Below are 23,009 nucleotides of genomic sequence, written 5' to 3'. Positions count from 1 at the left end.
TATTTAGATGAAACTTGGATGAATGAGGATTACACAGTGGTAAAATGTGCCACAACACAAACGTTCAATCTTCACGACAGGATGAAAGGTTCATTCCGGTAAGGGACGACGTCTAATAATGACATATATTGGCAGTTATAAGTGATTTTTAAAAGGTGGTTCTTTAATATTTCAGTCTAAAAAAAAACCACATACAACAAACAAATATCGTTCCATATATTTAAGTCTTTCTGTAACCGCGCTTCTCTTTCTCTGCAAAATTCGATAGGTATTGTCTACAACTTTTCTTTGGAGATTTTATCAAAAACCTTAGCAAAATCTATACTATCAATATAATTTTTCTCGTTTTTGGTATTTCTCCATTATTTGTTCACTGTAAATACGTGATCCTGTGTGGTTATTCCCTTTCGGAATCCACTTTGTGATTCCTCTGTTTTGTCAATTTTTATTTATTGCAGGCTTTTCTGCATCAATGGCATCTGTCAATCCTTACGAACCTGTTCGTCCTTCCAAGCTATGTGATATATATTTAGCAGAATTTTTGTTGCTCTTCTCCCATGTTATTTATCACTTGTCACTAGCGGGTGCTTTCTTATGTTTAACTTTTCTATTTTCTCTTCTTTTATTAAAGTTTAGTTCAGGATTTTGAAAATAAATTTGTGTGAAACATCTCGTCTAATTTACTAAATTATCTATAGGTATGTAACTGTAAAATAAGCAAAATAAAAAGAAAGCCAAATTTATTTAAAAATGATTGAATGGCGCTTTATATTGTAGAGATCTTATGGCGCCGAGGCAGATGGCGGGTATACCCTTTGTAGGGAGGCCTAATACGGAAATGCAGAACATCTGCCGGTAATACCTGCTTTCGGAGACGCTTTAACCAATGATATAACGCCTTGGAATATTTTGAACCAATAGGAAAATTAAAGGAGGGTAAAATATATGGTCATGTCTGTATCTGTATCTCAGTTTTCAGAAAGGATTAAAATTTACAATCGACATAACATTTCTCACGGTCAATTCTCAATGTAAACAAGAAATATTGGAGTAAAGCTAAGGAAAAGAAAGTTTTTACAATCCTTGGAGACATTTTGCGCGATTTAAACTCAATAATAATAAAAAATAGTTTCACAAAAGCTCAAAAAATCCATGTTACGATGTCAATGTCGTTTTTGACCCTATGTTCAGTGTTACTGTAGTAAAAAATGGGGAGTCTAAACCGTGGAAATCCAGACAAACATATGAAGAAGTATATATTAATTAAAAATTGTGGATTGCTATAATTAAAGTCATTATTATGTATAAATCAACGCCTTTGTGACGCACTCGGGATAAGTGAAAGCGGTGAAAGTAAGCTAAAAACTGTAATCAAGACCTTCAGAGATTCTCAAGAAGATCTTACTGTGACTGTCACGAAGACAAGAAAACAACTCGTAGACATTCTAGGAGCATTGACTTACCTGATGGAGATAGTACTTAGATACTTTACTAGCCAAAATAAGAGAAAGACAAGTTTCTGAAATTAAGAGGACTAGCCTTTTTAAAGTGTTAAGAGATTTAGGATTTAAATTCAAAAAAGAAAATAATAGGTTACTTTTATGCGAAAGGAGTAGTGTAAAACTAAATTAAGTAGAACAGCTAACAGATTTCGGAGAAGTTGATGAAAATGTAGCTACAACATCTGGACTTTCCTTCGAGGACATCCTACAAGCAGTTCGTCTAGATGAAGAAGAAAAGAACAGTGACCCGGAAGTGGAAGCAGAGCCAGAACCAGTTCCATTTGCCAATATGAGTGCTGTGCAAAATTCTATGCGTCTTCAGGAGTATAAAGAACTCTCCTTATAACGATGAAAATACTAAGTAAACAACTGAGTTGTTTAGGACACGTAGAAAGGATCGATGATAAGGGAAATACAAAAACAGTACTTAGAAAATAATTAAACGGGAAGACACCGAGAGATAGGTCCAGAAAGAGTTGGATTGATGGTATTACCCAGGATTTAAAAGAGCTAGGAATACGAGAATGGGAAAAACAAGCAAAGGAAAGAAAAACATAGTCAACTGCGGTCAAGATTTTAGATATAAAACGCTGGAGCTTTGGAGGAGTTATGCGTGTGGCTAGCCTCCACACCATGTAAAACTTTAGTGCCTAGAAACCTGAATGGACGACCATGGCCCTCCATGGGCTGTCAGTGGTCACAGACGACGATGATGATGATGATGTACCCATTAAACCAAAGGTTACTCTTCAAACCAGTAATTAATCACGGTAAGAAATATATTATCTGCCAGGTATATTAAAGGGTAATTAACTCCAATTTTAATTGAAGATACGTTTATTTTGACTTTAACATTTGAAAATCTTTTATTTTCAATTAAAATTATCGTTAGCTTCCATTAAATATAGTAGATTATATAGAAATGCCACAACCAACTAGTTTCAGAAGCATTATATTTATAGATATATTTTATATAATGACCTTATAAAATTGCTGATGTTTCTAGTACGATTCTGTATTGCACTTTGACTTTATTTCGCGATAATTTTCCTTTATTACAAGGAGATAATTCAATTTAAAGGCATTATTTGCGCTTTGGTTGAAACGGTATCGATTATTTTTCATGCGCGCGTCTTCAACGGAATCATGTGGTAGTTCTAGACACCTTTGACTAATTCGCTGACCAATCAAATATCATCCATCGAGAAGTTAGGGGGGAGCTACAGATAGACAGTGCAAACAGTTCCTGCCTGCGCGTTTTATATTGTCAACCTACTGAATATTTAAGTAAATGGCTTTTTCTAAGGCAATCATTGGTGAGTAATTATTTTTTGTGATTTTTAGTGCAAATAATAATTTTTAAATTTTCTTGTAGCATAAAAATGTCATTTTATTGATTTTTAAAAATTGTTTTTGATGAACACATTTGGTATTTTTCTCTTGCTAAACGAAAAAAAAAAACTTGTAAACTTGTTAAAAATGTAAAATTTTTTGTGCGATTGGTATAATAAATTAATAATGAAAATATCCAAAACGGTTACAAAACTTGCAATTCTTTGAAAATTTTAATTATTAATTTAATATAGTACCAACTGCACAAAAAGTTGTTCTACTATTTATAATATACATATAATATATTTATAATAATAATATATAACTATTTTATATAGAAAACCACTGTGAATATTGCCTTTATAATTTCTAAATGATTTTATGAAAATGTTTCCACAGTTTTTATCCTAGTGTCTCTTACTCTATAAATTTAGTATTTGTTGGCCCACGCCCTTATTTATGTAGTTCATTCTTTTGTTTGTTTGATATTCTAAGGTACTACCTCTTTTTCTACTTTCTAAAAAATCCTACCATTTTCCAACCCTCCTTAGTTATTATTCGAATAGATTTTTTGGCCAAAAGCCTCATTGTTTATAGCTTTGTTTAAATTTATAGATCAATTTTCCATATAATTTTCTGAAACTATTCATATTCCTAGTACGATTCTGTATTGCACTTTGTTCTTTTTCTTGGTTGAAAGGATATCGATTATTTTTTTCAATGTGGTAGTTCTAGAAACTTCGATCATCTCGTTGACGAATCAAATACCTCCAATATAAATGGGAGGGGAAGCTACAGGTAGCCGGTACAAGGCACACCAACTTTTTCCTATTGTTGAGTAAGTACCTAGTAAAGTGAGGTTGTTCTTATTACATTCAGGAGTTTGATAAGTCATATATCATTGGTGAGTACTGATTTTTAGTACATATAATAATGTTTAATTGTTCAAGTGTAAAAAAAATTATTTTATTGATTTTAAAAATTGTTTTTGATGGAAACAGTTAATATTGTTCTAAAAACTTAGTATTTTTTGGTTGACGCCCTTTTTATCTAGTCGATTATTTTATTTGTTTGATATTGTTACGTAAAAATATGAGTCATAGTTTTAACCTTTAAAACATGTTTTTAATCTAATATGTTGTAGAGTTTACGAGAGGCCTCGATTTACCTGAGCGACCTTCCAGAACCGATGCGAGGGAAATCCAGTTGCCTTTACCGTTTCGCCATCGAAGGTTTTAGACTATTCGAGATAACGGCACTGGTATATAATAACGGAACTTTATTTGGAAGGGACAGTTAATAAAGAAGATTCGCGCTCGTGATATTATTGTTACGCTCGCCTACTAATAAATTATTGTGTATGTAGTGATAAATAAACTTATATTAATTATCGTGCCTTTTAATAAATTAAAGTAGGAACAAGATAATAAATTAGTAAAGACATTATAAATTAAAGACATAACAATTAATAAATTCACAACAAATGGTGTCAGAGTGAGATCGAACATAAATTAGACTTATAATAATAATACAAGTGAATATAAAATAAATTGTGAAAATGGCTACGATTTATGAGCTGACAGTGACTAATTTAAGAAGACATCTTGAAGACAGAGAATTAGCTTCTACCGGAAAAAAGGCTGAGTTAGTCCAACGACTAAAGAACGCTTTGCTAGAAGAAGGACTAGATCCAGAGACTTATATATTTGAAGATGCTGTCCTCTCGTCGATTTCGAAAGTTTCTTCTGATGTAGCCAAAGTTTCTGGTGATGTAGCCAAAGTTTCCGGCGATATCGCTTCGTTGGAAGACAAAGTTTCTAACGAGATTTCTTCGCTGGAAAGCAAAGTCTCTGCTAACATCTCTTCGGAAATCTCTAAAGTCACTTCTGAGATGTCTGCCCTCGACGATAGAATATCTTCGTTAAAAAATCAAGTTGCTGCCGATATGTTGGCCTTCGAAGAAAAGATGAAAGAAATGGAAAGGAAGATGGAGGAAACAGGGACAGCAGAGAGAGGTAACAATCCGATTACAGTGGAGATAAAAGAAGACGAGACGAAATGTAAGTTGGAGACACGGCCGAAATTTGAAGGAAGTGGAGGTTCTATTCATGTTAAAGTCCCAACTTTCGACGGAAAATCATCATGGAACAACTACATGAAACAGTTCGAATCAGCCGCAAGAGCAAATGGATGGTCTGAAAAAGAAAAGGCGGTAAACCTGACTATCGCTCTTCGAGGAGATGCCTTAGATGTGCTTCAGACCATAGCCGTAGAGGAGACCGATGATTTCGAACAACTGAAGAAGAGGTTAAATATGCGATATGGCCACGAACATTTGGAGCATGTATATCAGTCACAGCTTAAAAATCGTAGACAGAAGAAAGATGAGGCTCTTCAAGAATATGAGGTAGATATTGCCAGATTAGTACGATATGCTTATCCAACAGCTCCCGAAGACATGATGGAAAAATTGGCCGTGCAAACATTTATTGATGGTCTTCGTGATCATGAAATGCAGAGAACACTGCGATTAGCTCGTCACAAGACGCTGGTTGATGTCCTATCCGCCGCCCTCGAATACGAGTCAGCTACGCAGGCCTCTGGCGGGTACAGTAAAGTTAGGACTGTAAAAGAGGAAGAAGATGAAGATAAACTTGACCAGCTCGTTAATATGATAAAAAGCATGACATACAAGAAAACGAAGACCATCAGATGCTGGAATTGTGGCGAAATAGGACACGTACGAAGCTCCTGTAAGCACCCTAGGTACGACGCAAATCAAGAAACTCACCATCAGGAAAACTAGAACGGGTCAGCCTTAGGGGGGCAGCTTCGACCCAGAACTTTTCCAAAGACCCTCTCATACTAATAGCTTCTTTGAAATGTCGTGAAGATAGTGTATATGTAGATGGAGACATAAATGGTAAAAAGCATACGTTGTTGGTGGATACCGGAGCGACCAGAACCATTATACGCCCGACAGTTATAAACAGCCGAAAGAAACTGTTACCAACGAGGTTACGACTTCGGACCGCTACAGGTGAAAATGCCAACATTCATGGAGAAATCCAGGTACAATTGGGAATTGGGGCAGAAAAGTTTGTCCATACTGTTATAGTTGCTGACATCGAAGAGGATGTTATATTAGGAATGGACGTAATGAATATGCATGGATTCCAATTGGATTTTAAGAATAAGGTAATCAAAGTTGGCAACGAGGAGGTATTTCTCCATCCACATAATGACAACACTGTACAAGCAGCCATTACAGAAGATACAGTCGTGCCTGCGAGAAGCGAAACGATCATAGTAGCGCGACTACAGGGAATTGTAGACGAAGGGAGACCTGTTATGATGGAGCCTTGGAACCACGACGATGAGGTTGGCCGTGGAATCATAATTGGAAAGGAACTGGTGACTTCGGCTAAAGAAATTCCTGTGAGACTTATCAATGTCAACGACTACCCAGTGACCATAAAGAAAGAGACAAAAGTAGGAACTTGTGTACCTGTGACATCCATAATCCGTCAGGCGACAACATCTGATAATTCCAACGACAAATTCGACCAAATGGTTGCAGTTGCAGGACAGTCTCTAAATCAGATGGAGAAAAGGAAATTAAGGGAATTTCTTCGGCAGTATCGTGATATTTTCGTACCGAAAGGAGGGAAGACGGGAAGAACTACCGTTGTTAAGCATAAAATTGATACTGGTAATGCTAAGCCAATTCGTCAAACAGCTCGACGATTACCACAGGCGAAAAGAGAGGAAGCTGAAACGATTGTTCAGGAAATGAAGAAAGACGGGGTGATAGAACCTTCTACGAGCCCATGGGTCTCTCCGGTGGTCCTGGTTAAGAAGAAAGACGGAACGACGAGGTTCTGTGTGGATTACCGTTTGCTGAACAACGTTACCAAGAAAGATAGTTATCCTCTGCCTCGGATCGATGACACATTGGACACATTGGCTGGAAGTAAATTGTTTTCTACTTTGGATTTGAAGTCTGGATACTGGCAGGTAGAAATGGACCCAGTCGATAAAGAAAAGACAGCCTTCACCACAGGATCTGGATTGTGGCAATTCAACGTTATGCCATTTGGACTTTGTAATGCTCCTGCGACATTTGAGAGGCTTATGGAAAATGTGTTGAGAGGGTTATCTTGGAAAACATGCCTGGTTTATTTAGATGACATAATCGTCTTGGGGGAGACATTCGAAGACCATTTGAGGAATTTAGAAAACGTTTTTAATCGACTTAAAGCTGCCCAATTGATGTTAAACCCCAAGAAGTGCCAGCTATTTCAAGGTAAAGTCAATTATCTGGGTCATATAGTCAGTAAAGAAGGAGTGGCCGTGGATAAGGGAAAAATCGATTCCATTAAGGAATGGCCAAAACCAACTGACAAACATCAAGTGAGAAGTTTTCTTGGACTATGTACTTACTACCGGAGGTTTATTAAGAAGTTTGCAGATATCGCTAAGCCATTAACGCGACTTACGGAGGAAGCAAGAGATTACCGCTGGGATACAGACTGCCAAAATGCCTTTGAGACCTTGAAAAAGCATTTAATAACAGCACCAATTTTAGGGTATCCACTGCCAGAAGGAGAGTTCATCTTAGATACAGATGCAAGTAATGTGGGAATTGGAGGAGTGCTGTCTCAGATTCAAGGAGGACAGGAACGAGTCCTCGGATATTTTAGTAAAGTTCTTTCAAAACCTGAGCGGAATTATTGCGTCACGAGAAGAGAACTTCTGGCAGTAGTGAAATCAGTAGAGCACTTCTATCAATACCTCTATGGAAGGAAGTTTTTAATCCGAACCGACCATGCCGCCCTTAAGTGGTTGATGCAGTTTAAGAATCCAGAGGGTCAGATAGCCAGGTGGATCGAACGACTCCAAGAATACGATTTTAAGATTGAGCACCGAGCCGGAGTTAGCCACAGAAACGCTGAAGTTCTTTCCAGACGGCCATGCCCAGCAGAGTGTCCCCACTGCAACAAAACGGAATCCAAGGAAGCAGCAGTGCTAAGAACGACGATTGTCAACGACGACTGGACGCCTACTAAGATAAGGGAAGAACAAGAGAGAGATCCAGTTATACAGAAAATCCGAAAATGGAAAGAGGAAAACCGTCGACCACCTTGGCAGGAAATATCAAACCTATGCTCAGTAGTTAAGACGTATTGGGCCCAGTGGGACTCATTTATCATCGAAGATGGCTTGCTTAAACGAGTCCTGGAAAATGATGACGGTTCAGAGAAGAGAAGACAGTTGGTGATCCCAAAGAGCAGAATAGCCGAAGTACTTCGTCAGTTACACGACAGTCCATCGGGAGGGCATTTTGGTGTAAGGAAAACCCTTCAGCGAATTCGGGAACGGTTTTATTGGATGAACAGTTCCGACGACGTAAAAGACTGGTGTAAGAAATGTACTATTTGTGCTACGAGTAACGGGCCTCACCGGAAAAGGAGAGCTCCTATGAGACAATATAATGTTGGAAGCCCGTTTGAAAGAATAGCTTTGGACATTGCAGGGCCATTTCCAGAAAGTGAAAATGGGGGCAAGTACATGTTGGTAGTAATGGATTACTTCACTAAGTGGGTCGAGATTTACGCACTTCCAGACCAGAAGGCCGCCACCGTTGCAGATAAGTTGATCCAAGAATATATCAGCCGATTTGGAGTGCCTTTGGAGATCCATAGTGACCAAGGCAGGAACTTCGAAAGTGATCTATTCCAAGGAATATGTGATAGACTAGGCATGAAGAAAACAAGAACTACCGCGTATCATCCGCAATCGGATGGTATGGTAGAACGAATGAATAGGACAGTTGGCAAGTATTTGACAAAGATGGTGTCCGATCATCAGCGAGACTGGGACCAATACCTTCCGTTCTTCACAATGGCCTACAGATCTGCTGTTAACGAATCAACGGGCCAGACACCAGCCAGAGTCCTATTCGGACGCGAAATGCGACTACCTTGTGATCTAGAATTTGGGTGTCGACCTGGAGAAGATGTAGCAGGTGAAGATTATGTGATCGAATTACGAAGAAGAATGGACGATGTACATGAGTTGGTCCGTTCCCACCTTCAGATCGCTAGCGACCGAATGAAGAAACGGTACGATACACAAGCCGAAAAGGGTTGCTTTAAGAAGAACGACAAAGTATGGCTGTATAATCCCAAGAAGCGAAAAGGTTGTTCTCCCAAATTGCAGCAGTTTTGGGAAGGTCCATACCTCATCATGGAGAAGATCAACGATGTCATCTACCGAATAAGCAAGATTCCGAGGGGAAAGCCGATGATAGTACACCATAACCGGTTGGCATCTTTCGAAGGTGACCACGACGTAGATGAAGAAGTGGAAGTAAACCAAGTCCAAGATGTGTTTGACCTCACGTTTGAGGAATTCATGGGTGCCTATGGAGGTACCGGTAAAGCGAGACATGGTGTTACCACTGAAGAAAAGCAAGATCTACTCGAGCTCCCCGATGACTACTCGCTGGCCCTTACCATCCCGGCCAGTATCAAAGACGCACCAGGGTTGGCATCCGTCTTTCGAAGGAAGTTTGGTCGAGTTGCAGAACTTCAATGCCAAGTGCCAGCTCCCGGTAAAACCTTGAAACTCCAAGATGCATCACGTTACCTTTTCTACCTGGTAACAAAAGACACTGCCCGTGACCAACCTACCTACCGAGATGTATGGGAAGCCTTACTTCAATTGAGAGGGCACGTACTAGAGTCCGACGTGCAAAAGTTAGCCATGCCAAAGTTGGAGTGCCGCCAATTAGATTGGAGGGTTATCCGAAATATGGTGGAGGAGATCTTTAAAGACACCGAAGTCCAGGTGTTAGTCTGTTGCAATCCGCATAGTTACTGGTGCGGAGAGAAAACCGTCCCTTGTCATTTTTATACAACTGGAAGTTGTAAAAGAGGGTCCAGTTGCCGATACCAGCATACCGTTCCAGTTCTAGTCCCAACAAGGTTCCAGGAGGAACCATCTTTTGAGAGGGGGGCAATGTTACGTAAAAATATGAGTCATAGTTTTAACCTTTAAAACATGTTTTTAATCTAATATGTTGTAGAGTTTACGAGAGGCCTCGATTTACCTGAGCGACCTTCCAGAACCGATGCGAGGGAAATCCAGTTGCCTTTACCGTTTCGCCATCGAAGGTTTTAGACTATTCGAGATAACGGCACTGGTATATAATAACGGAACTTTATTTGGAAGGGACAGTTAATAAAGAAGATTCGCGCTCGTGATATTATTGTTACGCTCGCCTACTAATAAATTATTGTGTATGTAGTGATAAATAAACTTATATTAATTATCGTGCCTTTTAATAAATTAAAGTAGGAACAAGATAATAAATTAGTAAAGACATTATAAATTAAAGACATAACAATTAATAAATTCACAACAATATTATAAGGTAGGTACTCATCATCTCCATCATTGGCGCTACAGTTCTTCGTGAGCCCTAACCTGTTTTAAAACATTCTTCCCTGTCGAGTTTCTTACTCCCATCTCCCTTAAATCTTCCTGCACATCGTCCAGATACCTGATTTAAAGCTCCTTCTTCTTCTTCTGTCCGGCCTATTTAGCATGGTACATTTTTTTATATTTGTCATTTTTAGTGCAAGGAATAATTTGTAAATTTTCTAGTAAAATAAAAATATCATTTTATTGATTTTAAAAAATTGTTTTATATAAAAACATTTGGTATTTACTCTCTTTCTAAATGAAAAATAAAGTTATAGGGAAATGTAAAACTTTTTGCGTGACTGGTATAATAAATGAATATCTAATGAAAATATCCAAAACGGTTACAATACTTTTGGAAATTTTAATTATTAATATAATATGCCAATTATCTACATAAAAAGTTTTACACTTACTTGTAAGTGGTTCTACTCTTTGTTATACCTATAGACAACCACTGTAGTACTGTGAATATTCCCTTTATAGGCGAGCAGTTTACCCCTATAAGCAGAGCATCAACCGACTAAAATTCTTTTTGCATTTCTAATGCACCAAACCTTTTTTATTCGATTCTATATATTTTTCCAAGATGAAATGTATTTTTTTCTAATTTTTACAAGTGGGCCGGCAATTGTTATTAACAAATAACTTATACAAAAAAGCAATTTCACCTAATTGTTTCAGAATTAATTTTTTTAGGTGTATCTCATCAAAATAAACACTTTTTCTCTCTTGATAATTTTTCGAAAAATGCTTCCTTTTCGAGTTATTTGCATTTTTTTGTTGAAAAAATGCCGTAATTAGTGATTTTTGGGATTTTTTTCTAAAAAACTACTAAATGAATTGCAATTTTACAAATAGCTTTATAATCTTTAAACCGTCGAGTACAAGTTAGAATATTTTGACAAGGATAAATGGTTTCTATCTCGCTAAATACGTGGACCAAAATATTTCGAATATGCCTAAAAAAATTACAGTATTATAGCATTGTAAAAAATTAATTTTAATTGATTTAATTATAATATGTCTATATAAAAATAATTAGAAATATCTTTTTTTTTTAATAAATTGTACGTAATATTTGTATTGAATTAATTTTTTAAATTTAACCAAATATTTCTACGCGCCGCACGCCTGTATCGCCGCAACCGCTGTACACACTTAGCGGTAGACTGCTCGAAAGGCATATTCGAAATATTTGGGTCCACGTTTTTAGCAAGATAGAAAAAAATTATCCTTGTCAAAATATTCTAACTTGTACTCGACGGTTTAAAGATTATAAAGCTACTTGTAGAATTGCAATTCATTTAGTAGTTTTTTAGAAAAAAAAATCCCAAAAATCACTAATTAAAGCATTTTTTTCAACAAAAAAATGCAAATAACTCAAAAAGGAAGCATTTTTTGAAAAATTATTAAGAGAGAAAAAGTGTTTATTTTGATGAGATACACCTAAAAAAATTGATTCCGAAGCAATTCGGTAAAATTGCTTTTTTGTATAAGTTATTTGTTAATAACAATTGCCGGCTCTCTTGTAAAAATTTAAAAAAAAATACATTTCATCTTGGAAAAATATATAGAATCGAATAAAAAAGGTTTGGTGCATTAGAAATTCAAAAAGAATTTTAGTCGGTATATTCTGTTTCTAAGCGTCTTTTGAGGGGTAAACCGCTCGCCTATTATAATGTCTAAATGATTTTATGAAAATGTTTCCCAAGAGTTTTTTATCCTAGTCTCTCTTACTCTATAAATTTAGTATTCGTTGGTCAACGCCCCAATTTATGTAGTTGATTCTTTTGTTTGTTTGATATTCTAAGGTACTACATCTTTTAGTTTTTTTACTTTTTAAAAATTCCTACCGTTTTTTAGCCCCCCTTAGTTATTATTCGAATTGTTTTTTAGCGAAAAGCCTCTTTGTTTATTGCTTTGTTTCAATTTATAGATCAATTTTACATTTAACATTTTTAAACTATTGATATTCCTAGTACGATTCTGTATTGTACTTTGCTCTTTTTCTTGGTTACTTCGTTGAAAGGATATCGATTTTTTTTCAATGTAGTAGCTCTAGAAACTTCCATCAATTCATTGACGAATCAAATACCTGCAAACTAAATGGGAGGGGAAGATACAGGTAGCCGGTACAAGCCACACCAACTTATTTCATATTGTTGAGTAAGTACTTAGTAAAGTGAGGTTCTTCTTATTACATTCAGATATAACAGAGTTCCATAAGTGATATATCATTGGTGAGTACTGATTTTTAACACATATAATAATGTTTAATTGTTCAAGTGTAAAAAAATATTATTTTATTGATTTTGATGGAAACAGTTGGTATTGTTCTAAGTATTTAGTATTTTTTGGTTGACGCCCTTTTTATCTAGGTGATTATTTTATTTGTTTGATATTATAAGGTACTCATCATCTAAATCATTGGCGCTACCACTACAGTCCTTTGTGAGCTCTAATCTGTTTTAAAACATCCTTTCCTGTTGAGTTTCTTACTCCAATCTCTCTTAAATCCATCGTCCAGATACCTGAGTTTAGGTAACCCCCTTCTTCTTCCAACCGGCCTGTTTAACATGGCATATTTTTTGTATATTTGTGATTTTTAGTGCAAATAATAATTTTCTAGTAGAATAAAAACCTTGTATTAATTTTTAAAAATTGTTTTTATGAAAACATTTGATATGTATTCTCTTTCTAAATGAACAAACACTTATAGGGAAATGTAAAACATTTTGTGTAATTGGTATAATAAATTAATATCTAACGAAAAAATCCAAAACGGTTACAAAACTTTTGGAAATTGTAATTATTAATATATTATGCCAATTACCTACACAAAAAGTTTTACACTTACTTGTAACTGGTTCTACTGTTTGTTATACCTATAGAAAACTACTGCAATACTGTGAATATTCCCTTTACAATGTCTAAATGATTTTATGAATAGGTTTCCCAAGAGTTTTTTATCCTATAGTAGAAACCCTCAATTCAGAAGAGTGATTTCATAGTTTAAACGCCGAATATCCTCAAATTTAAATGTACACAGCGGCCCTCGAAAACTGCCTGTTTTCTCGATTGCAATTTGCGTTTCCTCATAAGAAATTACAGAATATATAAAGTAGTATATTTATTTGTGCTTCTCTATAGTAGACTTGACCAGAAGTTGTCGTACAGTGTAGCCAATTCTTGTTCACAAGTAGTAATTATGGTCATACAAAACCTGTATTCTTCCACGCAGCGATTATTACCGTCATAAAAATACAAAAAACATGATTTTTTTCAATAGTAAAAATTAAGCACAAAATTGTAATGAAATAAATTTTATTTATATGTTCCGTTTCGTTACATATTTAAATTTATAAAATAAAAATCGATATTTTAAAACATTATTTTTCAATCGTTTGGCAATGTTGGAATTAGCGAGGAAATTCCGTTTTACAATTCGGACCCAGACATGCCATAAAACTAGTTTTTATTATTTTTTCGCCGGAGGAATGGTTCTTGTACATGGGCGTTTCTATGGGTAGTGTATTTTGTGAGTATATTTTATGTGATAAGTTTGTAAACCTATTGTTGTCAATACTGTTTTAACAATACTGTATTGTAGTATTGATAAAACGTGTTATTGATAATAAGAGTGTTATAGTTTGTTGTTTTATAGTAAATTTTTAGTTATATTCTTATACAGAATTGTTGAAATTATTGTATATATAGTATATACACAGATTATTGAAATACAATGGACGAAAAACCGAGTTGTTCCAAGAGAAGACAGCAAAATTCTGATGTTGATTACAAAAATGAAAAGCCGCAAAAGAGACGGAAAATGTTAACGTCCGAAGGGAAGGTAATGATACGAAACGTTTATGAAGGAATTGTCGGCAGAAAAATGGCATTAAATGTTAGCCAAGCGGTCCACATTTGTAGCAGTTTAACAAAAGTATCCGTTAGCTGTATTTATCGTGTACTTAAAAATACATCGGAAAATAAAAAGCAAGAAAAAGGTAAAACTAGAGGTAGGAAAAGCATTGTTTTCGATGACGAGACAAGGAATATTATACGTCGAAAAATTCATTCATTTTATTTTCGGAGTGAAATTCCAACACTGAAAAAATTTCTCAAGATCTCAAAAACGATGACTCTTTACCCAAGATATCTCATAGGGTCTTAATCAGAACCATGCGCGAAATGAACTTTCGATATGTAAAACGCAACAGAAAAAGTATGCTATTAGAAAAAAATGAAATTATTCTTGTTTAGTCTGTCTTATTCTATAAATTTAGTATTAGTTGGTTGTTTTGTTTGTTTGATATTCTAAGGTACTACATCTTTTATTTTTTTTACTCTTTAAAAAATCCTACTCCTCCTTAATTCAAATAGTGTTTTTGGCAAACAGCCTCACTGTTTATAGTTTTATTTAATTTTACATATAACTTTCAGAAACTATTGATATTCCTAATACGATTCTGTATTCTACTTTGTACTTTTTCTTGGTTACTTCCTTGAAAGGATATTGATTATTTTTTCAATGTAGTAGTACTAGAAACTTCGATCAACTCGTTGACGAATCAAATACCTCCAATCTAGTTGGGAGGGGAAGCTACAGGTAGCCGGTACAAGCCACACCAACTTATTTGATATTGTAGAGTAAATAGTAAAGTGAGTTTTTTTTCTTTCAGATAAAATGGCGTTCCATACTGTAATCATTGGTGAGTACTGATTTTTAGTAGATATAATAATGTTGATTTGTTCAATAATGTTAATAAAAATATTTTATTAATATTGAAAATTGTTTTTGATGGAAACAGTTGGTATTGTTCTAAAAACTTAGTATTTGTTGGTCAACGCCCTTTTTATGTAGTCGAATATTTTATTTGTTTGATATTATAAGGTACTCATCATCATCAGTTGGCGCTACAGCCCTTCGTGAGCCCTGGATTGTTTTAAAACATTCTTCAGTTCTTCTCTGTCGAGTGTCCCTCTTCTCCATTTCATTACTCAAACCTTCTAAAATCTTCCTGCACATCGTCCAGATACCTGAGTTTAGGTCGCCTTCTTCTTCTTCTTCCGACTGGTCTGTTTAAAACATGGCATATTTTTTTATATTTGGGATTTTTAGTGCAAATAATAATTTCGAATAGAGTAAAAATGTCATTTTATTGATTTTTAAATATTGTATTTAATAAAAACATTTGGTAGGTATTCTCTTTCTATACGAAAAAAGAATCTTATAAGTTGTAGTCTTTCTTCCCGGAAACTGTGACATAATTCTTGTAGTTTTTGCATCTTCAAAAGGATTATCTTCTAATCTCTCTAAAAGGGTACGATTTTCGTGAATGGTAGATTTTTTTGGTCTTTCAGAACCTTGCTTTCTTTCGAGAGTTTCTTGTTATCTCCATCTTTTATTAACATTAAAAAGTATTTTTTTAACCTTAAAAACATTTTTTAAGGTTGAACAGAACAAGTTATTTGACAAAGTATTCATCCTTCAAAATATACTGCTCAATTTTCTACAAAATACGCTTTAAGAATCGTATCAGGTTTTTTAGGAATCAGCTGTACCAATTACCTACACGAAAAGTTTTACACTCCATTGTAAGTTGTTCTAAGCTATGTTATATAGACAACCTCTCTGAATATTTCCATACAGTTTTTTATTATAGTCTCTCTTACTCCATAAATTTAGGATATATCAAAATATGTTTTAGATTATATCAAGTCTTTTTTAATTTCTGTTCGAGACATAAAAAATTTTAATTTTTAAAAATTTTAAAATAAATCTGTCACATATTTTCTTTTACAGCCCTTCTTCTGGCTATCAGCGTAGGCGCCCAAGTCGGAAACGACACTCAGCAATTGTTTAGTAAGTACATATTTATATTTTACTATTTTTATTGGGAATTAACCAAAATTTCAGTTTGAAATTCGTTTATTTGGCGTTTTGAATTCCACTTCCAAAATAGGTCTCAAAAATACAAATTCAGCAAGTTATTGGGAATGCTTCTTCGCTATTATTCGAAATGTGAAATTCCATAAACAAGCAATCTACATGTTTTATTGTCTTATGGAAAGATCCCTTGTTTATGGAATATCACACCTCTAACACTAGCATCACGCTGAGCTGAATATTAATGAGCCTCTTAGAAAGATGTTAGTACTAATACTAATGGTAATTCAAATTCTTTTATTCAGTATTTTTATCTGGTTTCGTATATTGTTGTTTCAGATATACATTTAAGGCTTTTTATTGAAGATCTCTTACATTTTATTTTTGTAGCAAATATGCTTTTAATATTGCTTCGCGTCTGATTAATATTAAACTCTTTATCTTCTTCCATCGACTAAGTATGTAGAGGTTTCTTAATTTATCCATTGTCAAATTTCTTCTTTTCTATATTTAGGTATCCATTTTGGTCTTTCGATCAATCCTTCTAAGATGTGGAATAAACCAAGTTTTTAATGTAGATTCTTGTGAGTAAATGAAATGGGGTTAAATCGGAAGATCTAGTTGGGACTACTCCTGTATCGATATATATTAATTAATATTTTTTGTTTCAGATAACGTTAAGCTGGTCTTAGGAGAAACATCTTTCAAAAATAAGACCGACGATGGTTTTATGGATGTAAACATCATTTCTCGGGATGATGAGAGTGAAGAATGTAAGTATTTGATCATTTTAATTTTTTAATAATTAAGCATCCTAATATAATTCTGACTATTCTGTATAACCATCAGAATTATATTATTTTATTTTTCTACTTGCACTCTCATTATCATCATCATTATCAGCATCGGGTGCTACAGCCCTTGGCCTGCCTCAAAACATTGTTTTATCCTTCCCTGTCGAGGGTCTTCTACGCCCCCTTATTCCAATCTTCCAATCTTTTTGCATAACGTCCAGGTACATGATTTTAGTTTCTTGTCCCTTTTTTTCTTCCGATTTGCCTATTTAGCATAATTATTTTAGCAGGATCACTTTCATCGATCCGCATAACGTGACCCACTCATCTTAGGCAGTTTATTTTGATTGTTTTCACGATATCTGCATCACCAAAAAGTCTTTAGGGCTCGAAAGTATATCGCCTTCTCCACAGGCTATGTTCGTTAATTCCGTCACAGAATTATGGTCTACAATACTTTTCTTAAAGATTCGTAGTAACTTTCCATCTCCTCGAATCGTCATTTCACAAGTACTGAGCGTATTATTGTTCTTATTTTTTATGTGTTGTTTTTGTAGTTAACATGTTGTTACATTCTTGATAAAGTCTGCATATATTTAGTTTTCTTGGTGTTAATCAGAAGTCCGATGTTTTCTGAGGCGTTTCTGATATGTGTGAAAGCTTCACCTGCTTCATTTCAGGTTCTTCCAATGATCATGATACCATTAGTATGTGCCATTATTTGTGTACTACGGGTATATATCGTTTAATTAATATAAGTTTATTCTCGAATCTCTCATAACTTTTCTAATGCTAGGTTGAACAGGGCTAAGTCACAACGTTTTTATTTTTATTTACTCAGTAAATTCATTTATTTGGTTTTTTATTCTATTTTTTACAATCTCTAAGAATTTTATATTTAAATTCCTACATTCCTTTGTTAGAGTTGATCTTAGGTTTATTTATATCAGTACGACTAAGTGCTGAAACGTAATTCAACACTTACATTCTAAATTGCTATTGGCCTTATTTTCTGTCTCTGAATCAAAGTTAATATCTTACTAACAAACAGTAGAATAATTTGAACATTTTCTGAAGAATTTCTGAGCAATTCATGGAGGATTGTTGTTCTAATTTACCTACATTCAGTTCTGATCATGACAGGCCTCTGCTGCATCTCTATTTCCGTTCTATCTCTCATTACTCCTCTGATTCCTTCTCTCCATTCTAATTCTGGTCTTCCTCTTCTTCTTCTATTTCATGGAACATAGTTTAAGGCCTGTTTTGGCCATCGTTCGTCTTCCATTCGCATTACAAGCCCATACCATAAAAATTGTTTGGATTCTATTTTATTTAGGATATTAAATTCTTTCTGTTTTTCTTCTTATCTCTTCATTTGGGATGTGATCAATCATCAATCGTGATGATCTTTCACTGTCTTTTGCAACATTCAGATGCGAACGTTAAAATTGGTTCTACAACCGACTTGCAGATTGTCATTTTTGTTCATAAACTAATTTTAGGAGACCAATTGTTGATGGCGAGTCCCCAATTTTTGTATTCTTCCGTTAACTTTTAATCATTTAATTCATGCGTTTCTCATCGTTTGCCATAATCAGTTTAAACTATTGATTACTTATGTTCTTTAGAAAAGAATTATAACGTTAAAGAGGCTTTATATGGTCAATGGACCTTCAAATATGAAGGGAAAAATTTTTGAAAAAGGGTGAATTTGTCCATATACACTAGGGTGCATTTGGGCGAATTAGTAGTTTTGGTACATACACATCTATAAAAAAGTTGTGCGATTTTTATTTTTTGTCCCATAACTTTTTTTCGCGGGAGTATAGGTATAGATTTGTTTTACAAAAAAAACCATTATCCTTTCTCTTCAAAATGACGTTAAGTAAAACTACTTAGGATTTACAGTATCCTAGATACGATTTTTCAAAGTTTAAAAGTCACACCATTCTTTTACCATTTTCCCTATTTTTGCGCAAACATTGTTCTATAACTTTTTTCTATGTAGTTTTAAGTATATGCAGTGTACATTTAATTGAAAGAAAAATTAATTACCTTTAAAATGAGCTACTTTTTGCTAAGTTTTACGGCTTTTTTTTAATATATCATTATAACTTTTTTTCTTGTACATTTAGGTATATGTATTACTGAATAAAAAAAGCTTATTATCTGTATTTTAAAATAGTCTATTGTAAAATATTCTAGGACTAACGGTAACCAAGATACGGTTCATCACATTGTGATGTTTGCAACGATTTGTATGTATATGTTACTATTAGCAAAGCCCGAAATTGGACAATCCCAGCATTGTACGGAAATTATCGAAATATACGAAAAATGATCAAAATTCAAAATCATTATCAAAACGTTCATCGATTCGAATCCTTATTATTGACAAGCGAGAGACCAAATCAAAATTCGATAGCGTTTAATCCGAAAGTCCTATCGACAAAAATTCAAATGAGTTGTTAAGATGAAAAGTCCAGCTTTCGTACGTAATTTTTACATTTTGCCGTAAATAGCAAAAATCGTTAAAAGTTGAGAATTTTGAAGAACCTTATCTTGGTTAAAATTAGTTCTAGAGCTTTTTACAGTAGACGGTTTTAAAGGTAATTATTTTTTCTTTATATTTAATGTACCATTGCATATACCTACAACTGCGAAGAACGATTATACAACAATTTATGAGAAAAAATAGGGAAAATGGCCCAAAAATGGTGTGACTAGCAAACTTTGAAAAATCATATCTTGGATACTGTGAATCCTAAGACTTCTACTAAATGTCATTTTGAAAATAAAGAATAATAATTGTTTTCTGTATAGCAATATCTATACCTACAGATCCAAAGAAAAAAGTTATGGGACAAAAAAGAAAAATCATGTGTGTTCCTCTTTTTTTTTGCTTCGTTTTTTGAATATATTTTGTCAAAAAAACTGCCCCCTTTCTCAAAATTGCACCCCTTTAAATGGTAGCACTTCACGGTTTTTTAATAGTTGAGGGTTTATTGACTAGATGAAACAATAAAACTCCCGTTAACGTTGGAGTTCCTTTTTAAAATACATAATCTATTTGGATAATGATGATTTTAAATATTTCTCAAATATATTCGAGCATTAGTGTCCCTATTTTCTTGAGCTAACAAAATTTTTGTCCTATTCATTTTTGATTAAACTATTGATATTGTTGTCTATTCCTATGTATTTGTGTTTTGAGATTATTTCTTTGTGGCATTTTAGTTTTTTCTCAAATATGTAGTAAATAAACAACATTTAATATTATTAATTCTAAATATTAATAGTTAATATTACATTTCTGATTTATAACTTTAGACAAATATATTTCATACAGTATGAATAATGCATAAATCACACAAAAAGAATTTAACCATATCACTCAGACAGTCCAAGTACGATCAATTATAGCTTTTATCAACGGTTAGTGCGAATTATTAGAATATTTATCTCGTGATTATTCCTGGATGTTTTCACTGTCGCGTAGTAATTGTCAGTCATATCAAGACATTTAAAGAATTCGTTACAATCTATATAGCAATAATATTCTTTTATCTACAGGTTTAATTTAGTCACTGGACAAAACTATTGATTTTAAAAACATTTAGGCAAATTAAACTACGAATTTGCAACGTAGCCCAGTCTGGTTAAAAAAAAAGGTCGAAAAATTTTTCGGAGATATCTGAAAAAAGTACTCGTGTTTTACCTTGCGTTTTTGTTTATTTGATTTTTTGTCTATAAGTCTTCTCACTTATATTTTACATAAACAATATTTATATCATTTTTTTAAATCAAGAATATCTTTATTTTCCCGTTTTTTAAATTCAAATTGATAAATAATTAACGGAGATATTTGCAAAAAAATTAATTTTTTTGCACTAATTTATGAATTTTATTAATTTTTTTATTAACAAAATAAAATGTTATTAATACATTTAAACATCGAGGAATTTTAAATCGTCTTTTAAATTTGTTTAAATTTCATAGGATTCTTTAAGACTTAAACTATCTCAGAAGTTAAATGCATATTGCGTTTTCATCGAAATTATTTACAAAATAAACGTTTGAAAAAGGGGTATGTTTTTTACTTATAAATAATTGTAATAACTTCTGTATTTTTTAAGCTACAGACTCGTAGGTCAACCATTGGATAACTGGTAAAAAACTCACATTTAAAAAAAACCTTCTATGACCAATAGGAACGCAGTTGAGATTATTTTTTTAAAAATTATATAAAAATTAAGATATGCAGATAAGGCCAAAAAAGAAAAATGAATAACAAGAAGGAATTGAGAAAAATCACATATCGAGCCAGAGAAAATCTCAGTACATAAAGAAAAGCGAAAATAAACAAAAAACAAACTTTTCAAGCCATGGGCCTCTAAGGCTAATAATAAAGTTTTATTTTGAGGTTGCAGTCATTAATACTTTCGAGATGCAACCGTTACATGGGCCACGCTGAATGCATGTTCGTAACATTTATTACGAAGATTTTTTTTAGTTTAAATGCGAAATAATAATGTTGCCTAGTTAATCATTCGTTCATTAATTATAACTTTTCTTTTTTAGTGTATATTTATCTTCGATTTGTACTACTTTTCCCCATTGTGGCAATTGTTCTGTGGTTCCTAGCACCGTACTTTAATAAAAAAATAAAGAAAATGGAGAGTCGCAACCACTTACCGTACAACCAAATCCAAATGTAATTGCTGACCTGGATCTACGAGACGACCCCGCGTGTTAAATGTTTTATGAAGTTCTTTAATAATTTAAGGGTTTGTTAAAATTAATTATATATTAATAAAATTGTATTAGCTATAAGTTTAAAGGACTACTAACAATCTGGAATTCTCTCATACAAGTTAAATAATTGATTTATTTTTAATAAAAGCTACATTACAATAATAAGTATAAAATGTAAATTGGATAACTTTAAATATTGTGAAAATTCCATTCAATGTTTCTAATGCAAGTAAGTTTTGGATTAGGCCTACATCACAAAAAAAAATCATCAATCTTTGTATATCTAATTATGAGAACTATTACAAATAAACAATGTAAAAATAATTACTAAAACTGTTTTTAAGGACAAGTGAAACAAATAACTTGATCACTGACATGAGTGGTTTCTGTGGCAGCTTCTTCATTTTCCCCTTCAATGTCTTCAACATTGCTACCTGTTCAATAGCTCCTCCATTTGGTTTTTAATCTTTTATATTACCATTTGTTAATTATTTACCTACACAATTTGATTTTTCTATTCCATTGGCTAAGTCACTTTTATTTTCCGTCTCAACCACTGTTGAATCTTTATCTTCGGGCTTTTTTATGTTGCCTCAATTTCTTCTTCATTTTCCACTACTTTTGGTTCTACCTTTTTATCAACAATATCTACTACTGTTTCCTTTTACTCACCTGTAGATTCAGGTTTGGTTTCGTTATCTAAGCTTGGTTTCTTTTACCGTCGGTTTTCATTTTTGATGATTCTACTGTTTACTTATGGTTTACTTTCAACTGTTGCTAAATTTGTTTCTTGAGTAGTTATTTTCATTTCTTCTGACGCTACCTTTGTTTGCTCTGTTGCTACTTTAGTTTCCTCTGTCGCTCCTTCAGATTCCTGTCGCTACATTTGTCTCATCCTGTCTTACCATAAACTTAAAATGGCAACCGGAAGAAACTCAAAATAACAGAAGAAACTAAATTGCCATTAAAAATGAAGAATTAGACAACCATGATGCCTCTAATTCCTCAGAATCTCACAGTCTACCCGCCCAAAGCATTCCTACGTTACCTGATATTTCCAAAATGAACATGAACGCCGATGTGCCTGAACAACTAGAAACTAAATCAGAGATACTCACAAGGCATAAACAGACAGATGACATGCCCCAAGTTCCTATTATAAAAGAATTTTATATGTGTTTTTCCTGGTGCTACCTTTGTTTTACTACTTTTACAGATCGATTATCTGGCATTCTTTCTAGGTGA

The 23,009-nt window shown here is 33.7% G+C and overlaps 1 protein-coding gene across 3 annotated transcripts; it reads left to right on the top strand.

Annotated features, from left to right (window-relative positions):
- Positions 1–2,719: 2,719 nt before the first annotated feature.
- On the top strand, positions 2,720–22,631 carry LOC140452322 (uncharacterized). Of its 3 annotated transcripts, none has more exons than XM_072546506.1 (5): positions 2,720–2,818; positions 15,008–15,037; positions 16,132–16,191; positions 16,887–16,988; positions 21,591–22,631. In XM_072546506.1, the coding sequence occupies exons 1-5, from the start codon at positions 2,794–2,796 to the stop codon at positions 21,725–21,727; spliced, it is 354 nt and encodes a 117-aa protein (XP_072402607.1). In that variant the 5' UTR covers positions 2,720–2,793; the 3' UTR covers positions 21,728–22,631. The 3 variants fall into 3 exon arrangements, with proteins under 3 accessions (XP_072402607.1, XP_072402610.1, XP_072402609.1); XM_072546509.1 differs by lacking the exon at positions 2,720–2,818 and adding an exon at positions 3,672–3,738 and having other exon boundaries at positions 21,591–22,627; XM_072546508.1 differs by lacking the exon at positions 2,720–2,818 and adding an exon at positions 12,440–12,565 and having other exon boundaries at positions 21,591–22,623.
- The last annotated feature ends 378 nt before the right edge of the window (positions 22,632–23,009 follow it).

This window comes from Diabrotica undecimpunctata, chromosome 10, assembly GCF_040954645.1.
Source record: "Diabrotica undecimpunctata isolate CICGRU chromosome 10, icDiaUnde3, whole genome shotgun sequence".
Lineage (NCBI taxonomy): Eukaryota > Metazoa > Arthropoda > Insecta > Coleoptera > Chrysomelidae > Diabrotica > Diabrotica undecimpunctata.
Note: the sequence above shows the minus strand (reverse complement) of the source record. Positions and strands in the feature narration are given on the sequence as shown.

Excerpts from the sequence above, each read along its gene's own strand:
- LOC140452322 (XM_072546506.1), top strand. The coding sequence starts at position 2,794 with ATGGCTTTTTCTAAGGCAATCATTG. Across the intron at positions 2,819-15,007 it reads TTTTTCTAAGGCAATCATTG|ATAAAATGGCGTTCCATACT; the intron begins GTGAGTAATTAT and ends TTTTTCTTTCAG. Across the intron at positions 16,989-21,590 it reads GGATGATGAGAGTGAAGAAT|TGTATATTTATCTTCGATTT; the intron begins GTAAGTATTTGA and ends TTTCTTTTTTAG.